At 44.0% G+C, this 18,589-nt stretch overlaps 1 protein-coding gene across 1 annotated transcript in view; it reads left to right on the top strand.

Annotated features, from left to right (window-relative positions):
* The window catches only part of MICU1 (mitochondrial calcium uptake 1), a gene marked incomplete at its 5' end in the record, with an annotated part of 61,478 nt that overhangs the window by 26,249 nt on the left and 16,640 nt on the right, over positions 1-18,589 (top strand). Inside the window, one exon of the mRNA XM_010079063.1 lies at positions 3,600-3,797. Within this exon, the coding sequence (XP_010077365.1) occupies positions 3,600-3,797 (198 nt within the window). The remainder of the gene's footprint in view (positions 1-3,599; positions 3,798-18,589) is intronic.

The following is an 18,589-nucleotide window of genomic DNA, read 5'->3' as shown; positions in this document are numbered from 1 at the left end:
CTGTGCGTTTTTAGATGCAAACTTTGGGCTATGAAGAGAATGGAATATGTTTATCTCCAATATGATATCCCTTCATGTGACAGCTTGTAATGTAAAGCTCCAAACAAATGGAGTTTGTTCATCTTCCCTCAAGTGCGAATGTGAATACGCAGCTGTGTCCAGGTTATTGTGCTGTTTGGCACTGCCTCCCTACAAACCGCTGATTTAGCTATGAAAAAGTCAGAGTTTCCTGTTTTCCCAGGTAAAAAAATACTGCTCTGCCTTTTGTTGGCATAGTGCGTGAATATAGCACTCCACTGCAGCCATCTGATAGTATTTAACAATTCAGAAGGTGTTTTACAGTAGTTCCTAATGTTCTAGAGTGAAATCAATTGTGGAGATAAACGAATTTGCAAAAAGTGGAGAATGGTTAACTGCCTACTGCAAATGCAATGACGCCAAGATACTAATGCAGGTGTCATGTTTGGCTTTTTAATTAGACATGTAAGGTAGGAAAGAATGATTCTTGAGGATGAATGTTTCAGAAGAGCTATGAAGATGAAAGTACAAAATTGAATTAAATTATATCAAATCATCCGGTAAGCAAAGGGAAAGTTATATGTGCATTAAAGTCATATAAAAATCCTTAGGAAGAGGGACATATTTTTGTTAAGCTTGTTACATGCGTCACTGCCTCTATATAAAGGAATAAAATTCCTGGTTGACATCAGAATATTTTGGTGGAGACTGATCTTCCAGAGCTTTCGAGTCAGAGGATGAAGGAGTTGTTTTGGAAAGTGAGAAGAAGCTGACAATGTCTTCGCAGATACCGCTATAAATCATCTGCTGCACTTTGCAAAGAGAATTAAAGCAAATGCAGAGCTTCAGCACCAGACATGTATATAACATTATACACATATATAACACATAGAATAATTTATATGATAAATACTCCTTTTCACCTTAATGGAAATGCCTCAGTAAGAGCACAAAGGACGGCAGGGTTTGCAGATCTGTCCTGTAAACATCCTGCCTGGCAGAGTCAACTGGAACTGGCCCTTCCAGGGGATTATGCTGCTAGAGGTGGCATCAGTTTGAAAGAGAAACATCATCTTGGGGAGAACAGGTAGAAAAAGATGGGAAAGCAAAGGGTCACTGCAGAAGCATCATACCATTCCCGGTGGCTCTGAGCATGTGGGAACGAATTTCACACTCTTCTTTTGCATATCGTCTTTGGAGGCTGCCAACAGCAGGTCCCTCTTCTCATTAATGTCTGAAAAACCTTAAGAGTATTCATCAAGAAAGAAAATTACTTGCAGTAATTTAGCTAATATGTAAGTCAAAGGCTTTAATTACTAATAAGACAATGTTAAATTTCGTCAGGCCTCACTGAAGAGCCTCAGATTTTTTTTCCAGTTGGTGAATATGGTTAGTGCACAGTGGTGAGTAGTTTGGTGCCTGCATCAGTATCATCTTCAACTTTTCATCCTTCAGTGTGTAAATTGTTAGTTTACTCTTCTATTTTTAATTTAAAAGTTGGTTGAAAAGTAGTAAACTCACAGGCAGTATTACTAGTGATTTATTTTCAAACCATTAACTATTTTCATTGATTTATTTTCTTCGTTTTTCCCTTGTCTGGTGCAAAAGATGAAACCGATCACAAACACTTAGGCTGTGTTTGTGATAGATACAACAGACAGTGGAACATCTCTGTGTTTCATTCGTATGATCGATGAGCAGGACAGTGCTGGTTGGGCTGGAGGACAACTTCTTGCAGTGGTTGCCTGCATTTCTGGGTATTAGAAGGACTACCCAAAATAGGGACCTGCTGAATAATTTTGTCTCCAGTGCCTACAGATGGATTTTCAAACCGTTGGACACTAGATATAGATGAGGAGAGAAGAGGGGGGTAGTATGCCATATAAATAACACCCAGGAAAAGATGCTCTATTGAGCAGTCTGCAGTGTGGTGAATATTTGCTTCTGCAGAAATGGGAGCAGTTTTCTAAGTTAGTAATAAACTCCATTGCTTCAGACAGTTTATAAATATTTGTCTCCAACTTGTGCATGCAGAGCTTGCAGTTAAAGTGAAGCCCAAACCACAATAAGGAGTTGCTATTTACAGTGCAAAAATCCTTCCTCACATCACTGTGCATTTTTTTTTTTTAAAAAAAGCCCCATATCCTTTTTTCTGTATTTTTTTTTCCTCTGCCTCAACTGGATTTTCCTTGTAGTGGAAGAAGAGCCAGTAGTCTGTGGTTTGGAGGCAACGTTTCAAGCGAGGTGAGCCCAGCAGTGATACGTGGTGTTCTCCTCCAGAGCATCCCCTTTGGGGTTGTTCCAGTGCTCGCTCTCTTGTTAGGAAAAAATTGAATATGCCGTATGCCACGGTAACAAGGTTCTGGCATACTTTTGACAGCTGGGGCTCTTGGCAGGTGGTTTTCTTCCTCCCTTCCAACTTCTGCTGGCGGGAGGAAGAGGCTGAAGGCAAAGCAGCAGTGTTCGCTGGAGCTTCAGGAAGTCTGTGCTGTTGAGGCTGAGTGCCGGGCATCACATCAGGTGGCTTATTTTCCCCTCCTTTCTCACACTCATCCTTAACATGAATCCTCTACCTTGTTGGATGAAATGGGCTGTTACGCAGAGAATAACCCTGGCTTCTCATATCACTGCAACAATCATTCAGACAGGCGAGTGCAGGGAAGGGGCAATGGGATACTTGGGGGTGGAGAGAGGAGGCAAGTGTGCATTTGTCTTGGCTGCCCCCCTAAAATGACACAGGACCCTTAAAATAACAAACTGAAGGATGCGACAGCCTGAAAAATCCAACAAGTTCAACCTTTTGCCTTATTTGTAGGAGGTAGGGAAGTTGTGCCGTACCGTCTGCTCAAGTTGAGCAATGCCTTTGAGAAAGCACAGGGCACTGCAGAGGGCTCAGGGGAGGAGGAGCAGGAGGAAGCTGTTTGCCTGCATTATTTGTTAAAAACATTGAGATATTGCTGTTATAATGTGTGCTTTCCCTCTTGGCTGCCTTTGTGTAAATCTCTCGCTCTGCTGGTAACTCGGATACTTCTGCATTACTTGTTTTTCTGCTGGCTCTGCTGCTGGGGTTGTTCTAGAGTGGCTTCCAGCCACGGCAGAGAGCAGCAGGCAGCAAGGAAGAGGTGCCCTGGGGTAGAAAACCCCTGGGTTTGTGCACAAGGGGAAAGGAAATGAAATGTGAGCTAACTGGGATTGGTGTGAACTAACAAGGATGGGCAGTAAAGGAGTCCAAGCTTTTTTCTTCCCCACAGTTGCCCTGGATTTCTCTCCTCCTGTGACTTCTGGGAAGAAGCTGCTCTCTGTTGACCAGGCGTAGGATCAGTGCTAAAATGCTCATCTGCAAACTGAGTGAACTGTTTTTTAAATCTCATTTTAAGCATTGTACACTTCTTTCCTTAAAGAGGACTGAAAAAAACAAACTCTAAGTTCAGCCAAATTTTTTAATTATCGTGTCTTTTAAGAATTATTGCAGGCAAAAAAAAAAGAAGATGACACGTGAGCCTGGAGTACTTCATACTGATACTTGACTAGTATAAGTCCCAGTGGTGTTTCAGTGCTAACATCCTCCCTCTTATTTTTAGGTCCAGAGCATCATTCGCTCACAAACCAGCATGGGCATGCGCCACAGAGACAGGTCTACAACGGGGAACACCCTGAAAACTGGCTTCAACTCTGCGCTGACTACGTACTTCTTTGGGGCAGATCTGAAGGGGAAGCTGACCATCTCCCACTTCCTCGACTTCCAGCGCAAACTGCAGCATGATATTTTGAAGCTCGAGGTTTGGGTTATTTTTGTGTAAGATGGGGAGGGCAGTGCAGCATGGACAGTGCTGCATGACGTGGTTTCTGGAGGAAGAGCAAGAGTGTGGGAGGGGTTTGGAGGGAATTACTAAAGCTGTGGTTCGTAGCACTTGTGGGTCAAAACTGTTGTTGAATTTCTGAGGAGCATTTTGGTACCTGTGGCATTCCCCAGGAACACCTCCAGCTTTTGTCGGTAGCTGCTCTTGTGGAGTTGCAGCAGCAGCCGGCATGTCCTGGTTGTGTGTCCCTCCACATGGTTCTTGCTTTGCCAGCACCTTGGCACTGGTGATGGAGATGATCGTAAGATGCTTTAGAAAAAGACAAAAGAGGTTGTTAGCAGTCTGTTGCTGCCTTCCCAAGGAAGGTTTGTCTCATTCCTAGTGAGCAAGCTGTGCCCTGAAAGGACCAGGGTTCACAACCATCCCAAAACTTGTCATCTCTGCTTTTGTCCCCACCTTCTTGTCTGATTCACTAATCTGAATATTTTGGCTGTGTGAGTGTTCAAGCCATGTATGAATCCTGCTAAATAGGTAGTGTCTTGTGTGACCTTCATTATTCACGCCTGGGTTAGTATTCATTAAAGAAAGGTCCATTTATTCTGAGACTCTTACCCTTCAAAATTGAAGGTCTCCTTTTTTCCTTGCGTTACCAGGAGCTAACAGCAGCTCCCAGTCTCCCTCTTCCTAGTCACATAGCTGTAATTCAAGCATCAAGCTTCAAAATTTGGTTCTTTCGACGAAAGCAAGTACAAGAATAGAAATGGGGGTTCTCCTTGGTCTGTGTCTTAGCTCCCAAGTGGAGCTGAGTCAAACGGTGCCCTTCCCTGGGACAGGCTCAAGGGTTTGACCTGGCTTGACCAAAGCCAGCCTTTTATTTGTGTCAGAAATGAGGATTTTGTGCACAAGAAGATCCCGCCACATCCATAACCTGTCAAGACAACAGTATTCAGAGCTCACTACTGGTTCAGTCTGGTGTACAAATGTCTGCATGCTCAGGTTGTGTGATCCAGCTAACGGACAGCATTTTGTTAAGTTCCTATTAAATCAGTCATTGTGAACATAACCTGAATGTATTCCCCTTTTTTATTTGGAGTTTTACAAATCTAAGAAACTGCCGAAGGACTGATTTCTTTATGAAGGTAATTGTACAGTTCGTTGACGTAATTTAACTGCTCATTAAAGCACGTGGTGTGGTCGGGGGGGATAGGTTGGTTGAAGAAAATGTTCTTTGTGAACTGTAAAGTGTCAATTCCTCAGTGCCTCTACAAATTGAAGATGAATGGAATACTTTTTAAGGTTAAGAAACGTAAGTTGAAAGTCAAATGCAAAGGGAAGAGAAATAGCAATTAGTCTATCCTCATTTGCCATCCTGCTCTGGTTTCCGGCTGACACGTTTGCTCCAAGGACGGGCAGTGGGGAGGCACTGAAGTGTTATTCCTGACCCTGTGCTGGAGCCCTGTGCTCCTTCCTCAGGTCCCTGCTTGTCTCATTAAGAAGCAATGGGTTGGTTTTGGTTTTGGTTTTTTTTTTTTTTTCAGTTTCGTGATACTTGTTCTTCTGCTCCTGCCACAGTTTAATGTTAATTTAGTTTTTAGTGATTTCAGTCAATTGTACGTCTTTCTGGTGAATGCTAGTTGCCTTTCTAACAAGTTAGTTGAGGACAGTACAAGATGTTTGTTGTGGTAAGTTAATCAATATCGTAAATGCATCATTCCTGAATTCCTGACAGCACCCTCGAGCACAGAACTAAGCTGTGCTTAGCATTTTTAATACTCATTTTAATTTTTAAATTTACCTGTGCAAAGGTAACACTTCTGTTCTGCCAAACTTATTTTTTTTCCTGAGTTTGTGATACTAAAGCGCCTGATTTTTCTGTTCATAGTTCTCATGGATTTAGGCAGTACAAGCCTATTTCTGTCCTCAGCATTATGCAACGTGGCCTCTCTCCTCTCCTCCTTGTATCTTTTTTGCTGTGATTTCCCACCTTCTCTCCTTGCTTCACATTTGATGTGTTTATTCACAGTTAAGTGGCTTTTCACACAAGTGTCTAGTGGGTTTGCATTGCTCCTGTTCCAGGGAGAACTCAGCCACTTAAAAACCATGGTAATGCAGAGATAAGAGATCCCTCAAATATTTGCCTTGACCTGTGCAAATCGAAATAACATGAGTAGTGGTGCTAGGAAATACTGTACTACAGAGCATCAGGTAACTCACACAGCTGATTTTTAATGGCTTCCCGTGTTTTATATGTCTGTTTGGGTTATGAGCCTCTGAACAGAGCAGTCTTTCGTCAGCCTTGTGCTTGACTGTCCATGAACATCATCTCTGGATCCTTCTCTTGGTGTGGCAAGTGTTACCACTGGACAAGGAGCAGACAAGAACTGGTGACAGATCTGCTGGGGGCTCAGCTGAAGTCTTGGACCCTCACCTACTCATCCTTTGCTGGCTTAGCAAAATTAGTACATGGTCTAAAGCTGGGATGTTAATTTGAAAACCATTTTTTCTTCATGTTAGGTGTTTGAACTCCAGAAAATGCTTTGGGGAAATGCACCGTGAGCAGATCTGAAAAAATCTCCTGGGACTGGTGCAGCAGCCCCGTGACACGGTGCTTCTGTTCTCAGACTGGGATGCTTGCTTTCACTCTTCCAAAAGAAATCTAATTTAAGGCAGACCTTTTTTAAAGCTGTTTTCTCTTGGGCTCAGGATCCAGGTATATCTGCAGTTAATACACTTGGGAGCTGGTTTCTTCTGCTGACTGAGAAGGTGGAACAATAGTTTCTGACCATCTGAACCCACTTTCCTCTTACTGATTTTGGTTCATTTTTTTTCTTATCAACATATTAATGCATATTTCATGTTAAGATTGAGCAGAAACATTTTCAGAGGAATTAGATCAAAGCCCTGAACATTTCAGTTTTCCTTATGGCTGAAGTGCTGACAGCAAGTTTAAGTAACCATGGCCTGATGTTTTCTTCTTCCTTTCTGCTTATTTTTTTGACAAAAATACATTTTCCATCATTTTATGGAAACTCAGCAATCAGCTTAGTTGTGGGAAGGGAATTAACCACAGCCAGAGGGAGAGGAGTTTTAATGGCTTATAACAACTTTTTGTGGTTTGGCTACTTAGAGGAAGCCATGGCCTCCTTGTTGCGTTGCGGGGTGGCCCAGCTTAGCTAAGGCTGAGACACAGGAATGAACCAACGAATGGGGCAGGCTCTCGGCAAAGTTCTCACTGTTTTCTTACTGTCTGGCGTTTGCCCCTATGGAAAGACTTCCTTTCTTCTTGTCGCTTAGTGTGACAAACGGTGACAAGTCAGTCTGGACAGGCTTTGCAGCTATAATGTGTCCTGTTAGGACAGGCAGTATTTGGCTCGAATGGGGCTTTTTTTTTTTTTTTTTTTTTTGAGTGAAGCTGTTCTGCAAATTAGGAAGATGGATAGGATTTGACATCATCGTTTATGTTATTTCTGCTTGTTAGTGTCTGTCCTAGATATTCCTGTGTCCTTGGTGGACCAAGAGGAGTCCCAGGCAGCATGTGGGTCTCTTCTAGCCTAATTTTTTTCTATGTAAGTGCATGTAGAAAAGATGTGTTAGCCCTTTCTTCTTCACATCTGTGTCACCCCCAAAAGGCAACCCAATACTTGCTAATAGCAGTGATTTAATCTCCGTATTTAGTCATCTTTTATTTCCTCAGGTCTCTTTCTGCCAGCAGTGGGATATGTGCCTATGGTATAAGACCTTAGTAAAGAATTTTTTTTTCAATTTGCCTGCAGTGAGATTTCTATAGCACATTGTTTCCCTGACAGTTACTCAAGGAGGGCATTTGTTCTCAGCTGAATTGGTGAAACAGGTACTAATCCAGCCTTATGTCTCGTAGGTGTGGGGCTGTTGTCCTGGCAGGAGATGCCACAGCTGGAGAGGCAAGGTTGTGTTGCACAGCTTGGATAGGTTGAAGAATCAGATCCTCATGCAGATGTGTATCCTGATGCTTAAATATAGAGACCTGTGCAGATCATTGTTTACCCAAGAATCAAGGATGATCCAGTCGCAGTTCCTCCCAAGCCCTGCAGCTAAGAGAAGTGAAATGGGATTCTGTGAGAATATGGCAAAGGTAGCACACTTTATTGCTGCCATTTGGAAAAATCACTTATTTTATGTGCCTGTTCTCTGACAGGGGATGTGAGAGTAACTTCTTTACCCTGGAAATTCCTGTTTTCATGACCAATGCCAATACCATTACTGCTTGGTTTGGTTTTTATGAAGAAGAGGTAATGGATGCTCTTCTATCTGCACATGTCTCATTAGAAAGTCCTACATCTTTTTGGATCTTGACCCTGTCTGAACAAATCTTCTGGTTTCAGGAGGCACTTCTAATGCTTCGCAATCTGGTTTTAGGCCTTTAACCTGAGTCTCTGCGTGCTTTTCTGTTCTGAGTCCCAGTGCTGAGGTAGTTGGTATCTGAGTAATCCTGTAGCAAGTATTAAAAACTACTGTGTTGTTACCAGCTTACTCGAGATTTTGGGGGTTCTGCCTTGTTTTTGTATAGGTTTGCAGACCATTACAGTCTTTCAGCTATTTGTTAGTGTAGGCAACAAAGTTTGTAGTAGTGAGTCACATATCTTTATTTGCTGCAGTGATTTAGGCAAAAGAGTAACTTAAATAAATTGTTTTGACTGTCATGAAAAATGAAGCCTGGCAGTGTCAGATTGGCTAAGCTTTGTAAGGAAGGGTTCAAAACTCAGACTTTTGGAGGTCAGTTTTCTATCAAACTTATATGGGGTATTTTTATTTTAAGTCACCCTTTACAGCAGTCTCTGTTGTCACAAAGTTGTGTCCTTTCCCTGCTGATCTGCTCACCCGTCAGCTTCACTGCTGGCCTGGCCTGTGGGAACAGTGATGGGGGATGTAATGTTTTCCCTTTTTTCTTAGGAATTCCTCCTCTGTGTCCTGTAATGGCTTTTGTATACTTACTGAGTTTTGTCAGTTCTATAGCTAGTTCTATATCTATATTCTCTATATCTCCTCCTTTAGTCCCCTACTTGCTTTCTCTTTCTTCACATGGTCCTTGGGTATGAAAAGCTAAACCAGCACTTAAAGTTGTCTCTTTAATGGGCCAATTAATGGCAGATAAAAAAATTTACTGGGTTCTTTGTTAGTGATTTCCTGGCCTGGTTGCGGTGCTTACCTTAGGTGTCTCACACTGTGGCATCTCTGATGCGCAAACGTTGAGGAATGGTTTGAGTCACCTGGGATGTGCCAGCACAGCTGCAGTACAAGGTATTAAAAGATACACTGTGAAACCCTTCAGGATGCCATGGGGAAGGAGGGAAGGACAGGCTTAAAAGCAGAAAGCCTAAAATGCACCTCACGGGTCTCCTCTTTACCCAGAGGATGAGTGATTCAGCGGGGAGGTGAGGTGGGGATGCAGCATCAGGAGGAGCGGGGCTCGGTAACATGTACCGCATGGCTTGAGAGCTCCTGCCCTGGGAGCACAAATGCTGGAGCTGGGTTGTGAGCAGTGGGAGGGACGTACAGCCAAGCCCTGGCAGTGGTAAAGGCCAAGCAATGCCTGCTGGGAGAGGAAAGAGGTGAAGCACAAAATTGGAGCAGGGGGAGGAACATTAGTAAGCTGAAAATGTAATTAAAAAGCAGCCACTTTTTGGGCAATCAAAGAAAAACCCAGAGCAGCTTGACTTGTACATTTTTGTTCTGATATGTTGCCTAGGAGCTGTTTCTCTTCTAAGACAACAGACCAAATGTGTGTGTATGGATGCTATAGGGTGGATGCTATGAAGCTGATCGATGGCCATGGAGGATCACATCTGTGCAAAGGGAGACTTCCTGAGGTGTTCCCTGCTACCCACTTGTCCTGTTGTGCTGTTACATACCAAGCTCAGCCTGAGCCTTTCTCTGGGCTGGGCAGAGGCAGATCTTAGAGAACATAACCTGTCCCCATCTGAGAGCCCTCGCTTGGGGGTTGTGTTGCTTTTGTCATCCCCTGGCTCTAGATTTGAGGTGTGTTCATGGCCAATAACCTTAAAACAACAGCTCTGGGATTTAACATCGAGGCTTTTTACCCCCAGGAGTCCTTACTTGGAGTCAGGGATGGACAAAGCCATGGTGGGTTTAGTGCCAAGGAGAGAATCATCAGGCTTATTCCCACAGATCTATATATTCCTTCTTCTGTGTTTAATGTATTAGAAGTTTTAGGAAATAGAAATAAGGCTGATAACCATGCCTTTGTGATGGATAGCCATGAAAGTGGTGTGGATGACAGAATTTTTGACATCTGCAGTTCAAAAAGGGATCAAAGTACCACCATGTTCATATCAGGGAAACTGTAGTTCAGGAGTCACAGCCCAGCGTATACATGTGTTAGCTGAGAATTTCTAGGCAGGCAGCTGAAATTATCTGGATAGCTCATCATGGTTTTGATGGCATTCAGAGCTTCTGGCAGTGTGATTTTTTTGTCTTGACATGTGAATGGAAAGGGTCACATGAAGCTTTCATGTTGACTGTCCTGTCTTGGTGAGGGTTTGGGAAAAGCTGGCATTCAGTTTTTGTCCAATGTCAGATGAAGATTTGGTAAGAATTCAGAGTGGGATGTTAGTATGCAAAAAAAGTCTGGAAAATAGGAATAAGTTATGAGGCCGTGGCATGTGCAGCTTGAAGGAAAGACAGAAGGGAGATGTAACTGTCTCAGTAAACAAAACATCAGGAGTCACTATAAAGAAGACTGAAGCAAATAATTTTCATCAATCAGTAATGGCAGAGCAAGTAATGAAAGGCTTAAATGTGCACCAGGGAAAGTTCAGTTTAAATACATGGCAGGTTGACTATCAGTCCCTTTTTTCTTTAAGAAGGGAGAGTGGCACTGGCTGGGCGAATGGTTCACCATCGCGGGTGAGTTGCCAAAGCTGTGCTTCATGCCTCTACCAAAAGGTGCTGTAAACACTATCCTTGACAAATTCCTCCCCAGTACAGGCTGCAAAAGCAAGCCGGGAAATCATCCATGACAGAGAAACCAAGCCCTTCCAGTGCCTCACTCTGACAGCTGGAGGAAGCATCAGGTATCAGCTGTGGGGTGGTTTTGGGGGCCTCAGGATCATAAGAGCACATCAATCATCTTCATGGACTGGAATGAAATCAAGTAAAAGCACTCAGGCAGCCACTTAAATTGGGTCCACTCCGTCAGCAGCAACAAGCGAGCAGCTGCAGCGCTATGACTGGCACCAACGTGCCGAGGATAAGGCCAGTAACACTGAGCAGGTACCCAGCAGGGAGCTGAGAGCATCCTGTGGTCAATAAACCGAAATAGTCAGTGGTCCAGAAGCGTGCCAGTGAAGCTGGCATGGATGTGACAGTACACGTGCATTGGGGTGCTGCAGCTGCTGGTGATTGTTGCTGGGACATCAGCTGAATGCACAGGAACAGCTTTGCCATCATTCAGGGTGGGTGCTTTGTGGGCTGATTCAAGCCACCATCGTGTTGCCTGGTGAGAAGACACCTGCTATAGTGTACACTGCTTTTTCACTTGTATTTGAACTGGGTGACTTAGTGTGGTTGATGCAGTGGCTCTGCAGGGGAAGCCATTTGAGGATTTTATTGGAATTTCTGTTTACTGCATCGTTAGTATCAGTAGAGGGTTTTGCTCTGCAACGGGCCCCTTTCTTGGTTTATGAAGAGTCTGTAAATCCGCCCCCGCAGTGCAGTGCTGAGCCCTGCGCTCCTGCAGGCAGCAAAGCCTTGTGTAGGACCCCTGCAAATAAAACCCCAAGAGAGGTATTTTGACTGACTACATGGCCACAAGCATGTGCGTGGAGGTTTGTATCACCGGGTCCACCAAGTAGAAGGGATAAGCTAGTTAGCATAGGTGCTTTTGTTCATGTGCACACACTCAGTTCAGTGAGAGCCAGGTAGTCCCAAAAATTGATGGGCAAGAGGCTGGGGATGTCTGGGTGAACGTGTCAGGACTGTAGCCGTACGGCTGCGTTAGCTGGGTGGTGTGCCTGGGTTTTCTCCTAGCAGGTGTCCTTGACTTCTGCCTCATCCTTCTGCTACGTGAACAAATGATTTAGTCCTCTTGCTCTTTTTCTCCTTTCAAGCTCCGAAGATAGCGCTGTTCTGCACCTGTACAGGTTGCTGTCTATGCTTCAGCTCCTGGCTGAAGTTCTGTTGGTGCATTAAGGATGTGGGAGCGGGATGCAGGCTCTCCCTTTTCCCTGCTAGGCTGAATCAAACTGCTGCAAACTTATTTTTCTTGGCAAATTGAGTGTCAAGGTGAGGCAGAAACAGTATAAACTCTAACAGGCAGTAAGAGCCTGTTTTATAGTAAGAGCTATATTTCTTTAAAAAAATGTGTATATCAATTCCATGGAGATTTTATTTGTGTTTTTCATAGTAACGGTTTGGCTCTGGTACTTGTGGCTCTGCCATGACGTGGGTAACCCTGTGGGGGGGCTGGAAGCTCGGACTGCTTCTGAACTTTGCTCTTTTCTTGCTTTGCTCTTTTCTTGTTCAGTAAGTGTGTGGGATGGAAAAGCTGCTCCATGCCCTGCACCGATGTACCCGGAGCATTTTCAAGGGCATAACTGCATGTTATGGAGCTGGGTCCAGAGAGCAGCACTGGGAGGTGGCTGCTCATCTCTTCCCCCTCTCCATCCCAGCAGTCAGGCAAATGCTTCCCTTTAATTCATCAGACGTTTCCTTTCCCCTTAGTATTACAGATTCCTTTTCTTTACATTTCCTTCCTTTCGTTCCTCCACTGCATGAAATTTCAAAATGCAGATCTTTTCAGAACTGGCAAGAAGTTATTTTGATTCACGACAATGAATTTCAGGTGCAGCCATCTTTACATAACCTTTTTTAATTGCTCATTAAAGTGTAACAAGTTGCTGGTGATTGGAATTAATTTTCCCCCTTGCAGGCAGCAGTGGCATGCCAAGGTCAATGAAACCTCAGAAGCATCTATCAAACACCTGCTCTGCTGGTGTTGCGCTGCCGCTGACAGATGTACATTTTTAACCCGGCTGCTACATATTCACTTAAGCTGCTCTCAGAGAACAGGGGGAAAGTGTAAACAGGGAAAGCATTCCAAAGATTGGATTTTTCTTGTGTGAAAATAGCTTTTTTTTTTTTTTTTGGTAAGATAAAGTGAAGCAAGCTGCTCCTGGTAGCATTTGGAACACTTTACCTGCCCAGATCCAGCTGTACAATCAATGCTTGAGTCAGGAATCAAGTAGGGAAGAAAGTTAATGGGTAATTAAATAATTTGTGTGCTCTGACCAGTTTTGCGAGGCTCAGAAGTGGTTTCCAAACCTGAGGCTTTCATGATGCTGCCTGTCTGTCCTCGATGGAGCAGGGACAGCCATCAGCAGCAGCCAGCATGCCAGCTCAGCACAGCCCGTGTTGCAGCACACCAGGGCAGGAGCCTCTCAGCCTGCTCTGGGCATCGGAGGCAGTCATGGTGCTTGTGGTTTGCTTCTCCGTGTGAGTTTTCCAGCTCTGGACCGATGCATTATCCAGTTCTGCCCACGTTCGCACTGCCCAGCATGCAGGGGGATGCCCAGAACAGCCTGTGCACGATGGGTCAGGCTGGGTTTGGCATTTCCTCCTCCTCATCCTTCCCATTTGCATTTCTCCTGCTGTTGCAGTAGCTTGGATAATCTTTAGAGCTGTTTCTTGGATTAGTTTTTACCAAATAATGTAATTGGGCTTGGTTGATCCCATCCAGTGGCTCTTTGCAGGCTGCCAGCGCAGTGCGTCAGGCTGTATCTGGAGCAGGCTGGGCTTCACCTTGCAAAACCCGGTGTTTTAGATCCGTGTGCACTGCAACCTTTCAGCATAATTAACAAAAAAATAATATTTTGAGACCTTTGAGCTTTCCAAGTAAAAAGCGTTTTAAAACTTTTTGCCTTTCTTTCTTTTTTGGCAGTGATTTCGTACCTGTGCAAACACTCCAGGTAATTCCCAATTATATTAATTTTTTTGCATGGAGGAGGTTGGTGGGATTTAGGAAGATGTACAGCATTTCTCCCCCCCCCTTTTTTTTAATTCCTCTGTCATTGTTGTGTATGCAACTTGACAAGAGATTCTGGCAGCCTGCTTTTCCAGAACAGTAAACAGAGCCAGTGCTGCAGTAGTTTGCAGATAAATAATGTATTACAGCCTGTCAGATAAAGCTTTGAGCAAATATCACTTTAAAGGGTCATATTTTGTGAATCTGAATATTACCCTACAAATCATGATTTCCCAGACTCCTTTGATTCTTTATTACACACACTGTGGCTCTCCGAACAGTTCACCTTTTTCAACTACCCCTAAACCTGACAGTATTAGTATTAGCAATATTTCTGCTATTGATGTTTGTTTAACCAACATAAATAAGCTCAAAAATCATCCCTCAACCCTTTTCTCTCCATCCAAAAGTCCCTGTAGATATCGGGTGGGGTTTTTTTGCTATTTCAGTTAGAAATGTGGCATACATACATACATATTTAGATGCTTGCTTTGAGATTTTAGGCAATAAATAGTTTGTTTGATTGGTTTTTAGGAAGTAGCCTTCCTAAAAATTTAAGAGCTTGTTAAAATGCAGATAGATATTTTGCTAGTATGAATGTTTAAAGAAGATAGAAACGATATTGCCAGGATTCCTGGTTGCAGCTAGTTTGAAGTTCAAGAGTACCTACATCAAATTTACAGATGAGCTTAGGAGTATTTCTGAAAAAAAAACCTAATAAGTTGCAGATGCTGATTCCTGCACAGGGGGAGTACTATGCTTTGTGATATTTGTGTTTAATATCTCTTTTAAAACTGATGTGACTGTGTTTCATATTTTTTCCTGGTGTTAATAGACTAGCCAAGCCATGCAGTAAATCTCAGATGAGCCCGTGTGCTGATAGGTATGGGCATAACTGCAGAAAAAGCAGTGCATAGTATCGCTTCGTCTGTGTGGCTCAGCACGTATTGGTATTCCTGTCACGGGGTAAGCCCAGGAAATACAGCTCCAAGTCCCAGAGCACAGACCGAGCTGATTTCCCCATCCCATCGCACCTGGAGGGGTTGCACCATAGAGGTAACTGGCAACCATCTGGGGAGGTGTCGCTGCTTTTTCTTTTGGCATTGCTTTAGGAAAAGTCCAGGCTGTGTTTTCATCGTGCTGCATCACATTACAGCTGGGTATTTCCCTCTCATGTCAATGGGCTCTGAGGCTCTTGCTGGGTTTGGCTGATCTTAAATGCCATTTGAATTTCTTGCGGAGCACAGCCACTGGAACGGCGTGATGGTTATTTTAACAATCTTCAGCAAACAATGTTCAGCATACAGACCAAAAATGCAGTGCTGGATTAGGAAGGGGAAGAAATTCTGCTTTTCAAGTGTGAGGTTTTTACATCTATTCATGGGTTCTACGGTGATGCTAAGCCCCCTCTGAGGGTTTTGGTGCTCTGACATCCCTCCTCAGGCAGTTGCAGAGCCAGTGTCACTCTCTTGAGCGTGGTTCAGTCTGGTGGCAGCAATGAAAATACACTGCTCCCTGTTTTTAAGCAGTTTTTTATACTTGCAGTCTCTGATTAGACAGGGTTTTAGCACTGGAGTTTTAGGTAGAAATTTCCTGTATTAACACTATTGGTCATGACAAGTTTAAGGAGGAGGGAGGGGAGTCAGCTGGAATGTCCTCTCCCGAGGAGTGTCTGACCTTCTTCTGGAGGACATATGTCCAGGGGCAAGTTAAAAGGCACCAATTTCATTCTGCATTTTCTTTCTGAAACACAACCATGTCTCAGCCAGAGCCCCACATGCCGCTGCACCAAGCCTGAGCTGGAAGGAAGCCTTACCCCGCAACTTACGGAGCACCAGGGCTGCACGTCCACGCTCACAGAGACACGATGCTGTTTGTACCCAAAACCTTCAGCTTAAGCATCTCTTCCTGGTGTCCCTGGTGTTTCTCAGACTGGAAAAATCTGCCTTTAATGAGGCGGATGGCCTGACTCCACAGCAGCGTTTGCGATGCCACATCTCCATGGTTAAGGAGGACCCAGAGGAGGTCCTCGTGCTTGTGCCAGATGGCTCCTTAAGCCGTCAGAGCTGCTTCATTTCCCAGCAGTAAGCCTTGCAGCTGGTGGCAGCAGAAGGAAAGATGAAAGGAAACCAATGTCCATATTTAAGAAGTTCCGGCGTTTTTTTGGAATAAAGATGTTTCTTGTAGTGGTGTCTCTGAATTGTTTCAGGCTGGATGCTTCTCAGAGGCTGGCGTTGGATTTCCGGCAGGAGAAGGTGGATTGGGTTAGTGGGGGGAAAATAGTGAAGTCTGGAAGCAGAAGGATTACAGGTCTGTTGTTTTATGGTGGGTCCTTCTATTGCCTTTCTATAAAGTTGTGCAATTAAGGGAATGTGGAAGCAGAGAAAATTGTCTATTTGCCTTCTGCTCTCCTCATTTGCTGAAGCCTTTTCTCCAGTCACTGAAGAAAAGAGAGCAGGGTTATTTATGCAGACAGCTAAGTGAGCAGGAAGCTCACCCACATTTCAGCTCATAGAGGAACATGGAGATGGGTTTTGAGGGGGGGACATCAGAGTATTTAACACATGTTTAAGATTATAAGTAGACTTTTAGATGAAGGCAGAAAGTATCCTACTGTGGTACATGGACCAGTGAAGCTGCATCAGGTTGGTAGTGGGGCAAGTGAAGCACTGTGCCCCCTCTCTTACCTTCCTTCTTACCCTCTGCCGCATCCTTCTTACCCCGCCCCCCCATGAACACCTTTGATTTCCTTATGTGTCACATTTGCTTTTAATGAATTTCAAAATACCACCTATTATATTTTAGGCTCATTTCTTATTATTGCTTATTTCTTCAGCATCTTGGGTGTCCTGGCTTGCAGGAAGAACACTGGAGAGCGTTATATTTTATTATTTACTGTACTCTTGCTGGTATACAGATGCAAAATCCACTGCTGGCACCAAGTGGCTGCAGGTGGAAGCTGCTCTGGAGGTGTTGGACTAGCTGGCCATCTGTGTTGTGTGCATAGATTTTGGGGCTGTGGTTTGGAGGGGGTAGGACCACCCTGCTCCCTCCCCAGTTTCCCTGATGGTGGATGTCACATGTGGGAGCTTCTCTGTCCTGGCTGGGGCCCTGTGATGCAGGCTGAGTGATTGCCTTGGCCGTGCTTTTCCGTTCTTTAAGATATATGAAAGGGAAAAAGGCTGTCAGAGAACTTATTTGCTTGTAATAAATCTCAGCGTGCTCTGCCCTGCATCCAGTCCGTGTGGGGTTTGGGTTTTTATACCTCCCTGAGTGAGTGAAAAAAATAACCTGTACAGTAACATCACATGCATGAAGGCAAAGGATCGCAATTACCTGGGAAAGGACATTATTTTTCCTGCCTTTTCAGATATCTGTGGGATTTTAACACTGAATACTGTTCACAGACTGTGTCTTGAAGACTGGAAGAATTACTGTAGGCTTTGCCCGTTGCTTATTCTCTAGCTATAAATGCTTAGTAGTAGGTGCCACTAAATAAGATAACTTAGTTTATCAGCTTTCAATAGTGCCATTGGAGATGCAGAAGTTAGTTTGCAGTGAATTTTACAAGTAATCATGCTTAAAGCATGCTTGTCTGACTTTCTCCCAGCTGCAAACATCAATTGGAAATTACAGCGTTATCCTTAACGTACCAATTTTCCCCAGGTAATCCTTAAACCACAGATGTGTTTCGTCGTCGTTCATTTGGGAAAGCCTGAGTGAGGGGAGCCAAAGGGTTTGCTGAGACCCTCTACAGCAGCAGTGGGACAGTTGCTTTGAACATCTCGGGGTTGCAGCTGAAAATGGGAGAGAAAGAGGAAAGCTGGACTGAAATTATGTGTTTCATTATTGTGCTCCTGCTAAGACTTCTTCAGCATGGATTTTGGAGAATAAACCTGCTTTCTTAACTTGAAGTTGGCATTAGAAGGCTTTGTGTGAGGCATGTCAGGAGAAAGATGAAGATTAAAAGTTTTTCTAATTGTTCTTCACTGGTCTTTTCTGCATCTGGTAGTGCAAATCTGACCACTGTCTGAATGCCTACTTACAAAAACACTGGGAGGAGTGTTGGCCCTTTTTTATTTCCCTATTTGTAAGACTGCGGGGAGCTGTGCTGCTTGTGTTACCCTGTGGAGCTGTGCAATGCCTGCTATTTAATGCAGGATGGGGAAAGGACCAGTGGGCTTTTAGATGCTGACTCAAGACTTTTCTAAGCATGTTCACCACTTCATATATTCGGACCCATTTTTTTATCCTTTATTAAAAGATACTATCTCATGCTCTGCTAAAACTTGGGATACTTGAAGGCAGTTGTTAGAAAAATCCTGGCTTGTGTCTTTCGGGCTGAAATTAGGACTATTATAGTAGAAGGAGGGTTCAGTGCTGCTTTTGAAACAGTCCTGACAATTTTTGTGTCTCTTGAGTATTGTAAAACTTCTTCACATTCTTCAAACATGGCAGAAAGGACTACCTTTGCTTTTTAATGAAGAACACATCCTTTTCCTCCAAATGACCTTACTTTTTCCTTTCCCCAGCACATGAGAAGGGAAGAGGCCGGTGTTTTGCATCATGAGTAAACCCCAGCATCTGTATGAGATGTCAGTAAAAAGCTCTTCCCCCCCCCCCCCAATACCGCATGGGCCACTCAACCAAAGCACAAGCTGCTAAGAAGCAGAATTCGTCCAGCTGGGAGCTGCCTTCTGCCAGCACAGTCCATCCAACCCCTCCAGCCTTGGTGCTTCATGCATTTCAAATG

The sequence above is a fragment of the Pterocles gutturalis genome, unplaced genomic scaffold (genome assembly GCF_000699245.1).
Source record: "Pterocles gutturalis isolate BGI_N339 unplaced genomic scaffold, ASM69924v1 scaffold31783, whole genome shotgun sequence".
In the NCBI taxonomy this organism is placed as follows: domain Eukaryota; kingdom Metazoa; phylum Chordata; class Aves; order Pterocliformes; family Pteroclidae; genus Pterocles; species Pterocles gutturalis.
This window is presented reverse-complemented; position numbering and strand designations above follow the sequence as displayed.